Here is a 20,050-nt window from a genome sequence, read left to right on the forward strand (position 1 = left end):
GAAAGAACCAGGGACGTTAAAGAAACCAGGTGAAGGCACTTTAGACTCAGACATAAAAACTTTAAAGAGCTGGTCCCAGGACCACCCTCTCCTAATACCTCAGCAGTTGCCAAGACCCAAGAGTACAATAGTGTTCCGTTTAATAGTCTTTGATGGTGCTCAGTGAGCCTGAGGCATCTCTGTTATTGGTTCGCCCCACTGGGGCTAGGTCTGGGCCCTAGCCCCCAACCACCAGGCCTCCTCTAGTTACCCCTGGGTTCTGGGGCAGGTATGTCATAAGTTGCTTGTGTCTTCTCCATTCATCCATCTTTGGTCTGGCCTCCTGCCTCTGATGCCCTCATTCAGCCTCTTGGAGGCCAGGGATAATGGCCGTGGATCCTGCTCGCTGTGCCAAGATGGCTCTCCAGATTCGGCATATCATCCCTCCCCTGGGGGTAGCAGGCTCAAAGTGGCTCAGCAAGAAGAAGGCCTTGGGCTCTCTCTGGTATCCACTGTCTGCCTGATGCCCCCTCTGTCCCCAAGGATACCCTGGTGTCCCTATAGTTTCCAAAGAGAAACCTAGGCAGGCCTGTAGCTAGGGGTCAGGATCTGGCATGAGGCGATATGAATGGGTCATCCCAGGAGGGCCCAGGACATACCTGATGTGGGTGTAGATGAGGTCATCTTTAGTGGCACAGGTCAGTAGGACATGGAGGGTGAAGCTGTGGTTCAGCAGCTGGTTGTGGACAAAGACCCATGCAGAGAAACAGGGAGAAATAAAATCAGAAAAAGATGTGTCCAGAGACCCAGGGGCTAGTTCTATTCTACTACCAACATGCTAGGGCAGATCACACCCCTTTCTGGGCCTCCGTTTTTCTCTGTACAATGGGAGGAGTATACTAAACTCCTATGTTAAGATTCTCGGCATCAGAGGGAAAAAGAAGAGCTGAAAGATGGGCAGAGGTGGCCTTTGGTTGGTGGGGGGCAGGGATAAGCCAGCACTCTCCTCCTCACCGTCTGGATGGTGCCTGAATCCACATTCAGTTCCTGTAGCCACTGCACCAGGCCCTGGTCCACTGCACCAGCTATCAAGGATAAACCAGGTAAATCCAGGGGTGCCTTCTGCCCGAAGCTGTCTCACACCACCATTAGTGTTCTCCAGCCAGGTGACAGGTCCTGCTCACCTGGGGGCTCTGAGGCCAGGGCACAAGTCCTGGCCCCTTCATTCACCAGCTGTAGAGTTTGTTGCACCAGGACCTGACACTTCCGTTCCTTTTCAGCCAGGACATCTCGCAGCCTGTTGAAGGGCAGAAAGCAAGTAGAATGAAAGGTGGGGGTTTGGGGATGAAGCTCACCTGAGACTATGGGTGGGTTCCAGGGGGCTTACCTATCAGTCTCTGCTCGCAAGAGGCCCAGCTGCACCATCAGAGGTGGGGAGCCCTGCTCGGATTCCCTTGGGAGCAAGTTCTGCTGGAGCGGGATGTCTTGCTTTGGCTGGGACTCCTCTTTACTCAACTCCTCCGGCGTTGGTAGAACAATATCCTTCTCCACCTCTACCAACCAAGTAGGGTGAGCTTAGACAGGGCGACAATACCCATTTGGGACCCCCAGACACCCGCAGAGGGCACGGAGCTCTGTGCACTGGCTAGGCAGTGTCAGCCTGGAAGACGTTCATTTAGTCACACCCCCACCCACTCCCTCCAGCCCTAATCAGGCCTGGTGACCACGCCCCTTGCTGGTTTCATTTGTGTTCACCACGCCCCCAAGGGCCACACCCTCGCCCATAGGCAGGCTCCACTCCCCAGCCTACCTGGGCCCAGCACTGCCAGGGCTGCCCGTACAGCACGGCTGAGCAATGAGTCCAGCACAAACATCCAGTGTGGGCGGATCTGGCGCCTGCGGAGGACCTGCTTCACCTGGAGAGGAACGACGGGAGATTGCTAAGCCTCAAACAGATGTGGGGCTTGAGTTGGAAAGGCCTAGAAAGTCTTCTTCTGCCTGAAGCAAGTTGGGCCGGCTTGAGGTCAAAGGAGGGGCTGGGAAGGGGAGACTGAGCAGATGTCCCTTCCCTGATGGCTCTATCTTCACGGAGAAGACATGGAATCTTTCAATATCAAGTCTTTGCACATTCCCAAGCACAGGGAGCTCATTACCTCTTCTTGGGCAGCCCTGTGAGAAAGCTCCCTTACCGCATCAGGGAAGGAGAAGAGTGGTCCGTGCAGAAGCAGAGGCCCAAGGCCCTGGGCCTGCAGCTGCCCTTGCAGGGCCCGCAGTTCCTGGGCCAACTGCCTGCGGTTGGAAGTGTGGATGTACTCCCCGAGGCAGCGCAGTAGCTGTTCCACATGATTTCTGCCCAGACGAGGACCCTGAGAAGGAAGAGGGGTCGTCAGCCGGTATTCCCACCTGAGGCAAAAGAGATGCTGGTTGGGCTGGGGTTGCAGGGGAGGCCAGGAGGAGTCCTGTCCATACTCGACCACCAGGGGGCGCTGGGGCGGGTCGCCCACCTGTTCTTGTTCCAGGCACAGATTCTCCGCCAGAGTGGGCAGCTCTTGCTTGAGCACTTCGGCCAGCATGTCCCGGCGCTTGCTCTCTTGATGAAGCAGGCTCAACCCTGAACTCTCCTCAGGGGACACGGGCTCCTCGGCCCCGGGCTCCTCAGGCACCCTGGGTGTAGTGGGGAGCAGCCAATAAAGGGCGGGCAACAACACTGTCCAGCCACCACTGCCCCAAGGTTTGAATCCTGGCTCTTTGACTTTTATGCCTACCTCATAGAGATAAAAGAAATAAAGCCGACACGGGGGGGGGGCACCCTAAATACAAGTGAGAATATTTGGGAGGTAGGCACCAAATGTCATCCTTGCAAGTGGTCAAGATGCCCAGGTCTCTAAGGAGAGCTTTTTCAGAAGGGAGCACAAGGGCAAAACAGATGAAGCGAACCCACCCCTACCCTGGGCTCTCACCGGAGCTGGCTGGGGTCCCCATAACTGAGGCAGCGCTTCGGGGGACTGGGTGGGTACTGAGAAGGTGCCTGAGGGTGCGAAAATGTCTGGGACTGGGCGGTTGAGTCAGCTGAAGGAGTAGGGCTGGCTGAAGGGGCGTCTGAGGGAGAGACAAGGCTGTCAGTTAGGGCGCCTCTTCAGGCCTCTCATCTCCACAGCTCCTCTGCCCTCACCTCTGTGTGCTCACTCCCTCTACCCACACAGTACCTGAGTGCCGTGGAGCATGTCGAGGGGATCCAGGGCTTCGGCTTCTCTTTCCAGGCTGCAGGAAGGGATCCCCCAGCAGTGCTTGAGCACTGGCTCGGAGGCGGGGGTCTGGCTCAAAAGTTCGTAGGAGGAAGGCTTGGGCCTCGGCTGACAGAGAACGGGGCATTGGTGGATGCACCTTGTACATGCCCACCTGGGAAGGGGGGCAGGACGATAAGGGTCAAGTATAGAGGTTTATCCAGGACCCAGTCTGTCCCCAACTCACCTCAGGAGCCAGGCCCTGAGGGCGTCTCACCTGAAACATGGCAGCCTGTGGGCTCCCTAGCTCATGGAAGGGTGGACAACCTGTGGCCATCTCAATTACAGTGCAGCCCAATGACCAGATGTCAGCCGCCTTCCCATACCCTCGTGGGCCCTGGTCAATGATTTCTGGAGCCATATACTGCAGGGTCCCTAGGACAGGAGCAATGGCAATAATGTTCATTTAGGCTTTATCAATGTGGGGATAGCAGGGGCTTTATCACCCTTTGGCTGTACCCACCCTGAACTCTATTATCCAAAACACTTCCCATCACCTACCCTGCTCATCAAACATCCATCTGAGTTTCCTCACTTGTCTTAGGCTCTATCACCTTCACGGACTCCTTCACCCACAGTAGGTTCCATCATGTATCCTGGATTACATCATCCACTCTGAACTCTATCACCCACTTTGGCCTGCATCAACACTTCTGTGCTCCATTTCAGGTACTAAACTCAGTGTCATCAGCTATCCAAGCTCCAATTCTAGATTCCATCCCCTCACCCCTGGCTCAATCACCTGCCCTGGGTTTTATCCCCTATTAGGATTCTAACTCCATGCCCAGAAGAAGCACCATTCCCTGGAAGGCCCCAAAAGTTCTTCTGCCCCAAGTCCGCATCCCCACTCACCACCCCACCCCGTTACCTGTGAAGGTCTCAGTGCAAGGTGTGATGCCCGCCAGCCGCTTGGAGGTACCAAAGTCAGAAATCTTGAGCAGCCCGCTGAACGTGTTGATCAGCACGTTGTCCCCCTGAGTAGAGTGGACTTCAGGCTGGGCTCCTGATGCCAGAACTGTGCCCTATTCTGGGATCCCATCTCCTGGGAATCCCAGCCTGACCCTGCCTCCCCCTGCCATCCCACTATGCCCCTCTGGGAGCTGCTGGCACGTGGTTTGGCTTCAGATCTGAACTTCTTTCCTCTAGGGAACCTTCTTGATGAATTTCCCACCGTTTGCAAAGGGTCTGCCCACTAAGTCTAAACTGCCAGCCTTTGTCTGGGGCCATAGCTCTTCCTTTCCCCCTACCAGTAAGCCAGAGTGGGCCAGCTACAGGGCTTACCTTGATGTCGCGATGCACAATTCGGTTATCATGCAGGTAGCTGAGTCCCTGCAGGATCTGGCGGGTATAGAAACTGATGGTGCTCTCATTGTCCTGCAGGGGTCCCCACACTGACCGCAGCAAGGAGGACAGGCTGCCTGGGTGGGTGCAGTCCAAAGTTATCATTGCCTCCCACAGTTCTCTGCCCAAGCACACCCATGCCATGGCCCAGACTCCATCACCCAACTGCACTGTCAGTTAATTCTGGGCTACACCACCCACACACGCTAGGGTTCGTTTTCCCCAAGGGTTCTCCACGCCTGCCTGGCTCTATCCCTACATCCCACACCTCTAGTTCCATTCCCAGCTGGGCAAGTACCTCCAGGCACTTCCTCCATGAAGATCTTGAGGTAGCCGCCCTGGCTAGCTGAGCCCAGGTAGCGCACGATGTTCTTGTGGCGCAGGCGCTTGTGCAGAGCAATCTCTTCATGCAGGGGCTGAGAGAACCTATGGGCAGGAATAGGCCAATTTGGGCAGAGATGCTTCCTCAACTCTGGCACAAGCCAGGCCACGCCCCCAGGATCTGCCCCGCCCACAAGTTTCTCTCCGACCTTCCTCACTTTATTATCCAGCCCACAGGCCCCTCCAGACCGTAGTCCGCCCGTCTGGTCCCTGACGTTCTGCCCATAGGCCTGGGCCCACTGGGCTGGGACTCTCGCGTCCATGAGCCCGCCCACTTGGGCCCAACCACTAGGGCATCAGCCTTTCCCTGCCTACCGCCCCGCCCACACAACACTCCCAACTCGTGGTCCCGCCCACTTGACCCGCCCACCTGGGCCCTCGCTAGCCCTCCGCCGGGCTCGGGAGCACTGTACCTGCTGTCCCGTTCCGGGATCTCCTTGATGGCGATGCGTACCCGCGTGTGCCGCTCGCGGCCCGCGTACACGACCCCGTAGGTGCCCTTGCCCAGCACCAGCCGCTCGCCTGTCTCCGTGTACTCGTAATCAAACTGCGGGGGTGGGTGAGATGGGGGTTTAGCAGGGCCCGCAGCCCTTCCCCCTCCCCGAGCTCCCAGCCCCCATTTCTCACCTCTGGCACTTCCCCCACGCCCTCCGCCTCTTCCGCAGGCGCCGTGGAATCCGGATTGGTCACCAAGGCCTGGATCAGGCCACAGAACCTGCGGGTGAGGAAGTCAGGCCAGCGGGAGGGGTACCTTGGTCGCAAAATGTCCCCTCCTGTGCCTAGAGCACCTAAGGTACAAGTCCCTTCCTTTCCTCACTCCCCTGGGCATCTGGCCCTCAGAGTACCCCCACCCCGAGAGGCTCCGCATACCACTGGCAGTGCCCTACGCTGGGGAAGCACAGCTGGAAGTCCTGAGCCGGGGGAAGCACGTAGAGGAAGCAGCAGCGCTCATCCCTCTTGGAGGCGCTGGAAAGGTAAGACGAACCTAAGTGAGCGCCAGGCCGGCAAGCAGCAGAGCTGCCCCTTCCGGGACCACCTTAGGACTCGCCCCTCACCTAACACCACAGATGGAGGCGACTGAGAAGGTCCAGCTGGATGGAACGTCCTGTGAAAAGAGAGTTAGAGGGGGATGCCAGGGAGCAGAAGAGGGGTTTGGGGATGGAAGAAAGGCTTGAGAGAAGGGCTGCCTAGCAGTGAGTGGGCGGACTCAGCGGTGACTTCACCTGGGTCTCAGACTCCAGCAGGCTCAGGGTCACTGAGCTCACAGGATTCATGCCCTGAACTTCGAGCCTCGCCGGCAACAGCACTTGGTTCATCTCTAAGACCAGGACCTGCAGATGAAAAGGAGGTGTGGGGACGTACATAGGTCAGAAGGGGCCTGCCCCTCTCCCAGATCCCGCACCCCCACTGCCACCCCATGTCCTCACGGAGCACTGGTTCTCTTGGGGACTGGCCGTCCCGAGCAGCTGGCAGGACTGTAGCAAGAAGTGAAGCCAGAAATGGGCACGGCGTGGAGGTCCTCCAAGGGGCTCTGGCGTGGGTCTGAAGTGCTGGTATAGCAGGAAGGTTTCCATCATGGACACCAGGTACCTGTAGGCACAGCCTTGTCCTTAGCTCAGCCCAGGTGCCAGCTGGCACAGCCAGGGAGAGTACACTGAACATGGGCAGTGGGTGTCATAGGCACTGGTTTGGAAGGGACCAGGTCATTGGCTCAGGGCTCAGTCTAAAGTGCCAGTGGACATAGGTATAGAAGCTGACTCCCAAACCAGGCCAAGACTGCAGAGGGGGCCACCTACCATATGGGGGCGTTGAGCTTGTACAGCTGCTCTGCAGCCAGTGCTACCTGGGTGGGGTCATTAGCAAGGATCTGAGCTCCCAGGTAGAAGCCCACATCCCAGTAATACTGCATCTTCTCCACACAGCCTTTTCGGGCCAGTAGGCAGCCCAGCTTCATGCCTGAGAGAGAGGGGCATGAGCCCTAATGAGTGTGGTTGCAGGTGTGGACAGAGCCCAGGTGTGGGCCACAATATACATCTGGGCAGGAACACAGATATGGGTGAAAATGTAGGTATGGCATGATCTTAAGTGGGAGTAGGAGCTCAGACACAGGTGAGGGTTTGGAAACAAGTGTATGTGAAAGGAACACAAGTGTGAGCTTAGCAATAGTTGTGGGTTTAAGGGCTCCTGCAGGCCCAGGACAGGTATGAGGACCACATGTGGGTTCAGGCAGAATAAGTCCAAAGGGGATAAGCTCAGTCGCAGCTCTAGTCCAGTGTTCTCTCTCCCTGCCTTGAGCCCCTGTTGGGGGGATCCAGGGTGCGGGATTGGGGCTCACCAATGAGCCGGAGCTCATCAGAGTCCTCAAAGTGCTGTCCAGCAGCAATGAGCAGCACAGCGGCATTGATGCCTGAGTGGAGGCTGGGCTCAACGTCAAAAGCCTTCCGATACCTGTGGGGCAGGGGGAGGGATGCAGGGCTAGACTGATGCCCACAGCCCCACCCCTCAGCCCACTTTCCTCTTGCCTGTGCCCCTTACCAGTGATAGGCCTGCTCCCGGTGCACAGCATCCTGGAAGCCAGAGCTGAAGAACATGTCCTTGTAGACACGGCCACACATGCAGTATAGGTCAGGTGCCACAGAGCCTCCACACTGTACCAGTGGCAGCAGCACAGCCAGTGCCTTCTCCCGGTCCCCAGGCCTGTTCCTCCTAGGGGAAAGGAGATGGGCTGGGAACCTGCCTGATGGCCCTGCCCCACTCTGTCTAGGGACCCCCCAGACACTGCACAGCAGGGACCTTTCCAGGGGCCTGACAGTAATGAACCCAGAATAGCAGTGACGCTGGTCAGCACTGACCTTTCTAGAGGTACTGATCTCACATGGAAGTGATTCCTAACTGCAGTGACTCTGAGGAGAGGTGACCTGGGACAGCTGTGACCTCTCCAAGGGCAGTACCTTCACCCCACCCCATCCCACTCTGGGCAGCAGTGATAGAACAACGGGACCATCTGACATCAGCGTGACCCTAGTCAGCAAATTCCCTGAACAGCACGATCCCACACAGCAATGATCTCGCACAGCAGGGACCCATGTTCCCATGTGGCTATGCCCCATGCCCTGCTCTGCCACTCACTGGTTGAGGGCAAAGGTATAGTGGAAGCAGACGTTGTGCTGCTCGGCCACATCACAGGTGGGCAAGGTCTGCAGCGTCTCCACCAGCTCAATGATGGCCGAGTAGTCCTGCAGGAGAGAACAGCACACACCTACATGATGGCCTTCGGTGGGTCCCATAGGCCCTTAGATCCTGTGGAAAACCTTGAGCTAGGGTCCTCTCCCACCCCTGACACCCCACCTTCTTTCGCACGATCCTCTGCGCACCTCCTTCAGGCCCGGCAGGTAGTGCAGACACCACACTGTACACGGAGAACCCACTGTGTGCCCCAATCTTACAACTGCCCTGGGAGACAGTGACATGATCACCCCCACTACCAACTGAGACTCACAGACAATTTGAGCAGCACTGCCAGGAGCTGACCTTGGCTTTGTCTGACACCAAATGCTATGGCCTGACTACCTGTCTGAGCACACCTGCACATCTCGGTAGGACAGCAGCAGGTTCATGATAATGTCGGGGCTCAGCAGCTCTACGCTGTCCAGTCTCCGCTGCAGGCGAGCCAGCTCCTGCCGCAGCTGCTGCCCGCTGAACCGCTCCTTGGCCTGCCGGATGTCCTGCCGAATGGTCTCCCGGAAATAGCCACTGATACCCGCAACAGGGGAGGTAGGGAGAAGGACTGGTGGGGCCTGTCCCTCAGCCCAGCCCACTGCACCCTCTCCAGCCTCCTCCTGGTGCACCCTCTCTGTGGGTCCCTTACCAAGAGTCTGTGGGTGTCGCCTCCAGTAGGCGGGCAAGCCGGCCCACTAGGGGTGTGAGCAGGGCCTCAGTGCTCACCCCAGCCTGCACTAGCCCATCAGCCAGGCCCCTCAGGAGGCCTGCATCACCACACAGCACCCGACCAGTGGCTGTCACCACATAGGGGATCAGCGTGTAGCTGCCAACACAATCCTGGTGGGAGGGAGGCAGGAATCAGTAGAGGTCAGAGGTCAGCACCAGGTTACAGAGGGACAGTGAGGGGGTCAGAGGTCAGCACCAGTGGAGACTGAAATAGCAGGTAAGGGGCACACGTCAGGAAGGGAGGCAACAGAGAGCAGAGGGTCATACAGATGTCATGGTGTATTAGGGAGATCAGAGGTGACTGAGGAGGCCAGAGAACGTAGTGAGAGGTCAGAGGTCATAGTGGAGGTCAAAGGGCACATTGGAGTGAGGGGTGGATTCTGCTCACTGAGTTCTTCTGGAAAACATCCTCCTGCAGAGAACAGACAGATACTGTTGTTCTGGGTAGGTGCCACCCACATCCTGTACCTGCCCCCACCAGCCACCTAGCCACCTACCCGTAGGGCCTGCAGGTCAGGGAGGTCAGCCTGGGAGCAGAGAAGCACGTTGTTGGTCATGCTGAAGCTCTCACGCACACCAAGGTGGTAGAACAGGGAAGGCTGTGCCAAGGAGCTGCTCACCTCCAGCACCACCACGTCTGCGGGCACACATGTGGAGGAGGCCCTAAGCTCTGAAGCCCAGTTTGGTGGGGGAGGAGGCTGAGGATCCATCTTGATTCCATCTGCCTTCCTGTGTGATTCCAGCAGCATCCAATTTTGCTCCTGGCTTCAATTTCCCCCTTTTAGGGTCCCTCTGGCTCTTACACAGAAGTGGTATTTGAGGTTTTGCAGGCGAGGAGTTGGGTCCAATGGGTTGGGCTCCACATCCCACTGTTCAGAGCCTGTGAGCACTGGGCACCAAGGAGAGGAGGCTGTGCCCCAGCCCAGAGCCTGTTCCAGGCCATTTGAGAGGCAAGAGTTGGGCAAACACGGTAAGTCTCCTTCCCTAGGTCCTCAACCCAGTCCTTCAAAGGGACCAGCACCAGCAGTGTGTGTAGATAACGCTGTGAGCGCTCTGTGTGTGTGTTTGTGTGTGTGTAGCTTACTGTGACTGGATCTCTGTGACAGTGTCTGTGAGGGCCTGTGTATTGACATATATGTGATTTGTGAGTCTGTCTATGACTCTGTATGTGTCTTTGTGTCCTCGAGGGCGAGTCAGCCTTCATTTTTAGGCTGCGATTTTATGGACTTCCGGCAAGCACTATGCCGGGACTCTTGGATAAACAATTAAGTATCGGAGGCGGGACAGCAAATTGGCGGAAGGGAGGGGTGACCCGCGCGGGAATAGCCGCCTTCTGGCCCCGCCCCCGAGCGAACCTGCCCAGCCACTAGCCCCGCCCATTGTCTCGGTTACTGGGGCCTCATCACCTAAGCTCCCGGTCGCCCAGAATCCAGTCCGTCGGGTCCCATCGCTTCCCTTTCTGCTTCTCTAGCCTCGGAAATAGTATGCTAGGACCCCTGAACTCCAGCTCCCCATATATGGCTCCTTTCCTGGTCCAAGCTCTACCTCCCAGGATCCGCTCTCATCAACTCCCCGCAAAATCATCCCCAGGCCGAGTTCTGCAACCTCACTCCCGAGATACCGCACACAACCCCGCTTCCAGCGCTGGCCCAATCCTAGCCACGTTCCCTAGGCACCGTGCCGACTCCAGAATGCTTAAGTCCCAACCCTGAACCCCGGAACTGGGCCTAAATCTGCTAAGTCCCGGCCTGAGCCTGGCTGCGCTCCAGATCCCCTAAATTCCACTTTTGTCAGGGCCCCAACTCGAGTTCCTCAGCTTTAGCTTAGTTTATACCCTCCTAGACCTCGCAACCATCTGAGTCCCCCGGAGTCGCCGAGCCACGCCCCCTTCGGCCCCGCCCAAGGCCCTAATACTCACTCTGGCTCCCACCCCGCCCCCAGTGCGCTCTCACCCGCGTTGTAGAAGGAATCCAGCGCCGCGGTGTCTCCCAGCGCCAACTTCCCAAAGGGCAGGGTTCGCAGCTGCGGCCGCGGCCGTTGTCCCGGGAGCTGTGCGCAGGCCTCGCGCAGGCAGCGGAGGGGCAGCGGATCCGCCTCGGCTCCTGTCTCCGACTCTACCCCGGGCTGTGGCTCCAGAGTCAGCACGTAGACCACGCTGAGCGGCCGGCTTCGCGTGCAAACCCGGTCCGGGGGCGCCGCGATCGACCTGCCCCTGCTCAGCGCCTCAGCCAGCGGGTCCTGCCAGCAGCTGCCGGCGCGCTCTAGAGCCCCCGGCCGCGAGCACGGCCCCGCCATGCGGGGGCGCTCGGGCGTCGGGCACCCGGCTCTAGGGACCCAGGGAGGGGCAGGAGCCAGGGGCGACGGATCCAGGGATCTCGAGATCAGGAATCCGGTCGAGATTCCGGTCGGGAATCTCTTAAGAGATCTGGAGATCCGAAGGATCTGGAGGTCCCGTTCCCGGAATCGGGAGTCCAGGGAGAAATCTGGACTTAACTCTGACTTAAAAGGTCCTGAGGATCGGGAATTGGGTCCCAGGAATCAGGGACATCCAGTGATCCGCGGCTCAGAGTCACTTGGGAGATCCCGGGAATCGGACCGACCTTGTCTGCCACGCAAAACTCCGCGGAAGAGCGTCCTCCGTCTCTGTCTCCTGTCCACACATGTAAGCCAGCCCAGCCCTTTCGCGGCGGACTGGAAAAGCTCCACCCTAGGCCCTGGGGCTGCACCACTCCCTAGCGGCTCGGGACTCTGCTTCTCCCCTCCCTCCTCTCCCGCTAGAATCTCTGAGTCCAGCTGCTTCCGGAACAGCCTGTACCCCGTGCAGGCCAACCGCTGTGGATTGCTCACAGCAGGAGCTCATAAAGTTGTGCCCAGCCTAGGGAAGAGCATGAATTGCAGGCCCTGCCGTGCAGGATCTGTTGAATGAATGGATCTCCAGAGACAGGGTGTGCAGAGCTGGGTGAAGAGTGGGTTCTCCAGGGAGGGACTGGAATGGGGGAAGTCTGCCCCTCTACCTGCCAGGAGGTCATCATCCCTAGTATGCGACTTGGCATCTGAGCCCCCACCTTTGCCCCCTTGCCAGGGGCATGCTTTCCCCAGAATCTAATCTACTGACCTTTGACCTCCACCCAGAACGTGACTGTAGGATCTGAGAAGAGTCCCCACACAAGCATTTCTCTCCCCACCTGAAGGAGAACCCCAGCCCTTGAGCTACTGTAGCTGCTCAACTCCAAATTCCCAAGAATCTCTGACCTTTTAGTGTGAATTGGTGAGGCAGCAATCTGGTGTAAACCTCGGTGGACTCTGAAATCAGGAACTGGGGACTTAGAGATGTTGAGTAACTCATCCAAGATCACTCAGCCACATGACAGAGCGGGATGCAATCCCAGGACTCCCTATCAGACTGCGGATATCAGACTCTGAACTACTTATTGCTCTGCCACTTTCTAGAATGTGGCTCTGCCAAATTAACTGCTCAATAAATGCTAACTCAATAACTGCTGTTTTACTATCCTGTGGCCCCATGGAAGAAAAATGTACCTTCCTTCATTTGACCCTGTGTTCAAACAAGCCCCTAGTAGAACAGGCAAGAAGTAGCAGAGGGTGAGAACTTGGGTTACAACAGACGCTAGGGTGGAAAACAGACAACCTAGAAGGGACAGGCATGGGCAACAGAAAGGGTGAGAAAGCTGTACAATTCCCACCACAAAACCATCCACTTGCAATTCCTGGAGGGCCCAAGGGCATTGTCGGTGGATGCTTGAATCCCTTCCAAGTCCTTCACAAAATGTTTCTCTGACCTTGGCTTGCACAGCTCCAGAGATGGAAGCCTTACTACCTTATGAGACTGGAAGGAAAGTCTTCCTTGAATGGAGCTAAAACCCATGTCGTTGCTCTGCCCTCTTGAGCTTTTCCCAGGAACTGGAAGAAACCTGCAAGCCAGGAAAGGGTTAAAATGGTTTTATTTTTAAATGTGTACAGGAGAGCAGAAGCAGTTAGCAATGGGAAGGGGTAGCCAAAGGTCCGGAAACTGTACAGGAGAGATAAGGATGCTGGCTGCCAGAGTGGCCTAGCAAAGCATCATGCAAACCCTGTGGTAAGGGAGGCCCACACTGAGGCCTGAGACCCAGTCAATGCCATACGTGAGGGCAGTGGTCTGGTACATCGCATAGCACCTGTTGAGATTGGCTTGATAGCAGGATCCACACCACCAGGCACCATGGACAGTCACCGCACAGTCACTCCCACTTATATCATGGTCATCATCGTAGGTGGTAAAGGACTTCACATTGTGGTAACTCAGGTGTCCGCTGGCAGGGAGAGGATGGGAGACACAGTGATGCCAGCACCATGCTTGGCATCCTTGAAGAGATGATCTTACAGGAGCCTCAGAGCAACTGAGACGTGGGTGTTATCAAGCCCCAGGATAAAACAGCAGTGCCAAGAGGCCAGGGGTTTGCCCAAGGTTACTCAACTAGTCACAGGAACACGGACTTGAACTCAGGACTGTGGCTCCAAAGCCACCAGCTCCTCCCCTTGTCTTGCCCTCTCCCAGAATCCCCAGCTTCCGTCTAGCTCCTTTGTCTCTTCCCAGCTCCCATCAGCAAGCAGCCTGAGCAACTCTGTCAGGGAGAGCTGGGAGGGACTTCTCAGATGCCTGAGCAGGAAAAGGGGCTCCCCTGAGGTAACTCCTCATAACCACTTCTCTCTTTCAAGTCTTTCCTCAACAGTTGCTGTTTCTCTGAAAGAAAAAAGTCTTCCCTGGTTCCTCTTCTGAAGCAGATAATGCTAACATTCCGTAGAGCCTCAGTTAGCTCCCATGGCCTCCTTCCCTGCCTCCTTGACCATTTTACAGGGCAGGAAACTGAGGCTCTGACGCAGAAGGGACTGGTCCAGGGTCACATAGTAAACAATGGCGCTGGGTTCAGACTCAGGTCTGTTTGCCTCCAGAGCCCAAATTCTTCACTCCTGTCCCACCTTGGCTCACGGTTGCTATTTCTCAGATGAGGACACGGACGCCTACAGAGGGGAAGGAATTGCCCTGGGTCATTATGGAGGCAATGGCAATGCTGGGAAAGAACCGGTCTCCCTCACCTTCTTCCCCTGCTCCAGAGCCACCTTAGGATCACTCACCTGCACTGCCCTCTGAGAACTTACCCAGCACCAGCTGGTAGTGAGTGACCTGCCTCCCCAACAAGGTGGAAGGACTTGTAATGGGCAAAGGTACAGTTGCCATTAAAGTCATGCCGCTCCCAGATACCTGAGCAGGGGGCAAGGAGGAGGAATCCTCTGACCCCAAAATGCCATAGGAATACCCCTCAGGCTCCTTTGACCCTGCTGGGACCCACCCTGGAGAGTCAGCTCATGCAGATTGTCATTCCCCGGCCAGAATTTGGGCTCTTGGCTACCAAATCCTGCTTTGTAGGAGGACCAGGAGCGGAAGAAATCCACGGAACCATCCTGCTACCTCTGGAACACGGAGGGAGGCAGAGGTCCGCACACCAGCCATTACTCCAGGCTGGGCATGGGATGAGGAGAAGTAGGGCCAGTGGCGAGAGTAGGTGCACTGTGAGGCACGGGGGGACACCCCCGCTCTTTGATTGTTGATAAACTGTGAGTCCAAGTGAGCTTTGCCTGTGAGTACTGATGAACTCTAGATTCTCTTATTAACTTTTACTGACACTCAACTTCACACCAAAGCCTGGCAAGCCCTGGGGGAGACTGAAATGATGGAAACATTGTTCCTGCCTTCCAGAGATGGTCAGTCCTGCTGGGAGTCAGATTCAGAATAGCCTTCTTTAATTTACTATAAGAACCAAGATATTAGAGTAGAGAGGTCACCTCCAGAGGCCCAAGCGAGACTCCTGGCCTTCCCCTGACAACCCCTCCCCCCCATTTCCTCCTTTAAGCCAAGCAGTCCCCATGCCCTGTAGAGTTTCCCTCCTAAATATCTCTCCACCCGAGTGACTCTATTCCCGTTGCTGCCACTGCCCCCTGTCTGCTCCTGTGCAGACCTGTGCATCCTCCTAAGCCGCATCCTGCCTCCACTCTTGTCCCGTCTGCAGAGCATCTTTCATGTTGTCATCTTCCTCAAATATAAGTCTGACCTGGTTACTCTCTGCTTAAAACTCTTCCATGGCTCCCCATTGCCCTCCATGCTCCACAGTCAGTCATTCTGTGCCCTCCATGAACTGGCCTTTGCAGAGGCCTTAAATCCATGCTTGACTCACACCAGTAGACCTCACTCAGCCAACCACTTATACCTGCTCTCAGCTCACTCACATGGTCCCCTCAAACCCTCTTGTGCTGTCCTGCCTTCCTGCATTTGTCTTTCCCTGCCCTTCTGAACCTCATCTGTCTAGAGAACTTCTACACAGCCTTCAAAACCCTTTCAAATGACACCTCATCTACGAAGCCTTCTCAGACTTCTTCAGTCAGACTCCCTGGGAGCTCAGTAAACATTTGTCAAGTGAATTACTCAAAGGAATGCCTTGGCTCCAGTGGGCTCTGGCTCCCCCTAGGGGCCAAGGAGCAGAAGTGTCCACTGGGCCTGGCCTATGAGTCCCTTTTCTCTGACACTCACCAGGCAAACACCCCCTGGGATGTCCATGTCACAGAAGACTGGAAGGGCTCTGCCTTCAGGTAGGCACAGATGGTAACGGCTGCTCAAGATGGTGCCCCAGCTCAGCAGCTCCTGGAAGCTCTTGGGGCTTGAGAAAGGGGAGATGAACTGAGAGGGCCCCCAAGTTATGCCCCAACCCCCACCAATGGGCAATGGGAGAGGCTAAGTGTGGGACCCCAGGAGCCCTGTTGGCTCCTTCAGACCCCTGAAAGGCGTTCTAGGGAGGACCAGGCCATGCCTGGTGGTCCACCAACACCCTAGCATTGCCTGGTTCCACGTTCCTGGCTCCTGTGAAGGCTGCCTCACCCTCCTGGTACTGGAGCAGATTCACAGGATATCCTACCCCATGGAAAGACTGAGTGTTAGCTCTGAGGTCTGGGCACCCTCAAGGGGATGCCCGCAAACCACCAGAGGGGAGGGTGCCCAGGACCTTCTAATCCTCCCCACTTCTCCCAGCCTTCCTTCCCACTTTTGGAGGGCAATCACAGCCAATGGCTGAACAGCAGCTGAGCAGAGCCCTCCTCCTCTCTAGCCCAGGGACAAAGCAAAAAGAGAAGAGGCCCTGGTCCCACACATTCACCAGGCTCACCTTTGGGGCCCATCTTGCCCAGTGGTCCAGGTTGCCCTGAAATCCCAGAGGCAGTGACACCATAAGTCCCACCCCATACACAGGGCCAAAAAAACAACAGGATTCAGAGCCAGAAGTCAAATCCCAGCTGCACCCTTAATTGGCTGTGGTTGTGGACAAATGACTTATCCTCTCAGAACCTCACTTCCTCCCTCAGTGAAATGGGGAATGGGGCTGGCCTGGTGGCTCAGGCGGTTGGAGATCCGTGCTCCTAATGCTGAAGGCTGCCGGTTCGATTCCCACATGGGCCAGTGCCAGATGGCTCAGTTGGTTAGAGCGTGTCCTCTCAACCACAAAATTGCCGGTTCGATTCCTCGACTCCCACAAGGGATGGTGGTCTGTGTCCCCTGCAACTAATAACAGCAACTGGACCTAGAGTTGAGCTGCAACCTCCATAACTAAGATTGAAAGGACAACAACTTGACTTGGAAAAAAGTCCTGGAAGTGCACACTGTTCCCCAATAAAGTCCTGTTCCCCTTCCCCAATTAAAAAAAACAAATACTCCTCCTCAATATTAAAAAAAGAAAGAAAGAAAGAAAGAAATGGGGGAAAGTGGGGCCGGCCCAGTGGCTCAGGCGGTTAGAGCTCCATGCTCCTAACTCCGAACGCTGCCGGTTCGATTCCCACATAGGCCAGTGGGCTCTCAACCACAAGGTTACCGGTTCAACTCCTCGAGTCCCTCAAGTGATGGTGGTCTGCACCCCCGGCAACTAAGATTGAACACGGCACCTTGAGCTGAGCTGCCTCCTGGATGGCTCAGTTGGTTGGAGTGCGTCCTCTCAACCACAAGGTTGCCAGTTCGATTTCTCGACTCCCGCAAGGGATGGTGGGCAGCGCCCCCTGCAACTAGAAAACGGCAACTGGACCTGGAGCTGAGCTACTCCCTACACAACTAAGACTGAAAGGAAAACAACTTGACTTGGAAAAAAGGCCTGGAAGTACACACTGTTCCCCAATAAAGTCCTGTTCCCCTTCCCCAATAAAATCTTAAAAAAAAAAAAAAAAGAAAAAGAAATGGGGGAAAGCTCTCCTCCTACTTCACAGAGTCAATGTAGGATGCTGGGTACCCAGCCTGAAGCCCAGCACACGGTTGGTTCCTTGCCCCTTTGTCGTTGCCCCTCAGCACAGAAAGGTTTTTTTAAAAAGATTTTATTGGGGAAGAGGAACAGGACTTTAGGGGAACAGGACTTTATTGGGGAACAGTGTGTACTGCCAGGACTTTTTCCAAGTCAAATTGTTGTCCTTTCAACAACTTGAGGGCACAGCTCAGCTCCAGGTCCAGTTGCCATTGTTAGTTGCAGGGGGCACAGCCCACCATCCCTTGCGGGAGTCGAACCGGCAACCTTATGGTTGAGAGCCCACTGGCCCATGTGGGAATCGAACCGGCAGCCTTCGGAGTTAGGAGCACAGAGCTCCAACCGCTTGAGCCACCGGGCTGCCCAGCACAGACAGTTAACGCTGCACCCCCAGCCTCTCAGTTTACCCCAGGTTTCTGCCTACCCCTGATATCTCTTCCCTTGAAGACCTGGATCTCCCTTCTCCCCAGGATATCCTGGGGCTCCAGGACAACTGGGCAGGAGGACAATTTTGCTGGCTTCCAGTTCCCTGGGTTCTGCAGGGAAATGCAGGGCTGGGTGGGCAGAGTGGTTATAGGGGGAGTGAGCATGTGTCCCCTAGACCCCTCTGTAGTTCTCTATCTCCCAGATTGTAGTTGTCAGGACCTTTGCCTCCAGAGCTTTCAAGGCTTTGTACTGTTTGCATCTATTTGCATCTATTTATGTGCAGAGCCCAGATTATCAAACTCCCACCCTGCTCCTTGAGGCTAGTGAGCCTGGGTGGGAGAAGGACACCCAGGGAGGAGATGAGGGTGGGTTGGCAGGGAGGACAGCATAGGCACCTACCTGGACAGCTGGAGTGGTCCTGGGTCCTCAGGCAGGCAGGTTCCCTGAGCAAGAGGAGTAAAACGGAAAGTGGGATCCACAGGAGGCCCAGCTTGCTGGTGCCCCTGAGAGAAGATGCCAATTTATAAGGGGGCCAGGCTGGTGGAAGGACGTGAAGCAAGACTTCTGTCCATTGTCCCTCCCCAGGGATACCCCACGCAAGCTAGAGCCATCAGGAGGTGGGGGCACTTCCTCCTTCTGCCCCAGAGAGAATGGGCATTATCCCTACCCTTTCCAGGATGCAGTCCAACTTCTGATCTTGGCCTCCAGGGCTCCCGAGCCATCGCTCCAGGCCGCTGCATTCGTAAGAGTTTCTCCCCCTCTGAAACTTAGCTCATTCTGTGCCTTTTCTCTGAAATGTCCTCCTCTTCATCTCTACTGAGAAGCTCCACCTGTCCATGAAGGTCCAGCCCTAACGCCGTCTCCACTAGGAATCCTTCCCCGTCCCGGCAGCAGTATTAATGACCACTGCTACCACTCGCTGGGCACTTACTGCACTCCACAAGTCACGCTGGGTTCAGTTAGTATGTCGCCTCTGACCCTTACACAGCCCTGCTCCTGGTCGTTATTATTGTCCCTGGGTTATAGGCCTGGTACAAAGCAGGTGTTCAATAAATATTGGTCAAATGAAGGAATAAACAAGGAGAAACTGAGGCCCAGAGGCAGGAAATGACTTGTGCACTCTCTGGTACTTATATATGCCCAGAGCCGCAGAGACGTTGCCCCAGCCCCGTGCTCACAACCAGGGAGAGGCACCCTTAGCAAAGTGACGTCATGCCCACCCTCAAGTCCCTTGGGGAGTCCCTGGCAGGGCCTAAGAAACAGCTGCTAATATAGGCCGATGGCATGGGCAGCCGGGGCAGGCAGGCCTGGAGGCTGGGAATTGCTGCCAATAAGGAGGCAGCGGCCATGAACACATGTGAGGGGTGGGATCTGAGCTGGAGAGGGACGTCACGTGATAGGGGAGGAGAGGGAAACCTCATTCGTTCATTCATTTGTTCATTAATTCATTCATCAAACCCTCCCTGAGGGCCTCCTCTATGCCAGGCTCAAAACGTATGGGGGTGGTGAGGGCTGAGGTGCAAGCGGACATCAGGAAAGGTGGAGGCCGAGTTTGCCAAACAGGATGGATCCATGGGATGGACGCTCTAAGGCCATGCAATTCCAGTTCTGGGACTCTGTCCTCCGCAGACTCTCCCACAGGTGGGCCAAGATCTGTGGACAAGCCTGTTTATCATGGTGCTGCGTATAATAATCAACGTGGGAATAACTAGACATTGATGGGATGCAGGCAAATACGTTATCACCATGTGGGCAAGTCATAGGGCAAATCTGATCAACAATGAAAAGGACAAAGTATAATACAATCCCACTTTGTATTTTTAAAGAGCTAAATGTTGTAAATTCACAGGAAATGGTCTGAAACATACTATGAACCATAGTTATTTCTGGGGAGTGGGACCAGGGGGAAGTGATTCTCACTACATAAACTTCTATATAGTCCTTTTGTTCTTTACAGACATTTACTACTTTTGAAAAAGAAAACATCCACTAAAGAAATTTCCTTAACTGAGTGGACAGCCAGCAGGAAGCAGGGGCATTTCCTCCCTAGGCCCCGAAGAGAACGGGCGTTATCCCTGCCAGCACTGAAGTGCTGGTTGGAGAAGCCAAGGGAGGGTGATCCAGAAGGAGAAACTGCATGAAAAAGGGCTTGGAGCAGAGACAGCAAGGCAGGCTGGGTAACAAGAGGTAGATCCAAGTAGTTAGAGGTGGCTTGAGGGGAGGCTTTCTGAGAGGAGAGGAGGCTCTGCTGGAAATGTGAGAGGGAGGGGCGAGGACATAGACTATTGGTATTGTCGATGGTGGAGTGATGGGTAAGCAGGTGAGCCCTCCGGGAGGCCAAGGAGTCGCTGGAACTACGTGTGG

General features: G+C 55.8%; 2 protein-coding genes across 5 annotated transcripts; both read right to left on the bottom strand.

Annotated features, from left to right (window-relative positions):
- Positions 1-84: 84 nt before the first annotated feature.
- Positions 85-12,344, bottom strand: MAP3K6 (mitogen-activated protein kinase kinase kinase 6). Of its 4 annotated transcripts, XM_033114661.1 has the most exons (30): positions 10,886-12,344; positions 9,554-9,570; positions 9,431-9,460; positions 9,322-9,345; positions 8,854-9,044; positions 8,570-8,738; positions 8,115-8,221; positions 7,521-7,691; positions 7,321-7,433; positions 6,782-6,941; positions 6,413-6,575; positions 6,209-6,316; positions 6,041-6,090; positions 5,856-5,951; positions 5,613-5,700; positions 5,399-5,532; positions 4,903-5,030; positions 4,545-4,681; positions 4,132-4,237; positions 3,481-3,638; positions 3,186-3,378; positions 2,940-3,078; positions 2,484-2,643; positions 2,169-2,345; positions 1,790-1,895; positions 1,367-1,532; positions 1,164-1,276; positions 994-1,064; positions 639-715; positions 85-428 (listed from the first exon to the last, which is right to left on the bottom strand). In XM_033114661.1, exons 1-30 carry the CDS (start codon positions 11,226-11,228, stop codon positions 338-340), a joined length of 3,786 nt encoding a protein of 1,261 aa, XP_032970552.1. In that variant the 5' UTR covers positions 11,229-12,344; the 3' UTR covers positions 85-337. The 4 variants fall into 4 exon arrangements, with proteins under 4 accessions (XP_032970552.1, XP_032970551.1, XP_032970553.1 ...); XM_033114660.1 differs by having other exon boundaries at positions 9,431-9,570; XM_033114662.1 differs by lacking the exons at positions 8,570-8,738; positions 8,854-9,044 and having other exon boundaries at positions 9,431-9,570; positions 10,886-12,342.
- Positions 12,345-13,002: 658 nt separating this feature from the next.
- On the bottom strand, positions 13,003-18,524 carry FCN3 (ficolin 3). The gene is given in 9 exon segments (XM_033113814.1): positions 13,003-13,243; positions 14,063-14,115; positions 14,117-14,193; positions 14,282-14,444; positions 15,526-15,636; positions 16,128-16,182; positions 17,703-17,796; positions 18,086-18,189; positions 18,517-18,524. Coding segments are annotated over 9 exon segments (906 nt in total).
- Positions 18,525-20,050: the final 1,526 nt, after the last annotated feature.

Source organism: Rhinolophus ferrumequinum, chromosome 9, assembly GCF_004115265.2.
Source record: "Rhinolophus ferrumequinum isolate MPI-CBG mRhiFer1 chromosome 9, mRhiFer1_v1.p, whole genome shotgun sequence".
NCBI classification, from domain to species: Eukaryota; Metazoa; Chordata; class Mammalia; order Chiroptera; family Rhinolophidae; genus Rhinolophus; species Rhinolophus ferrumequinum.

Bases quoted from the DNA above. Each gene is read 5' to 3' on its own strand.
- MAP3K6 (XM_033114660.1), bottom strand. From the start codon at position 11,228: ATGGCGGGGCCGTGCTCGCGGCCGGGGGCTCTAGAGCGCGCCGGCAGC. The intron at 5,533-5,612 runs GTGAGAAATGGG...CCACCCCCGCAG, and splicing joins GCGTGGGGGAAGTGCCAGAG to TTTGATTACGAGTACACGGA. The intron at 1,533-1,789 runs GTAGGCTGGGGA...CTTGGTTGGTAG, and splicing joins CCTGGCAGTGCTGGGCCCAG to AGGTGGAGAAGGATATTGTT.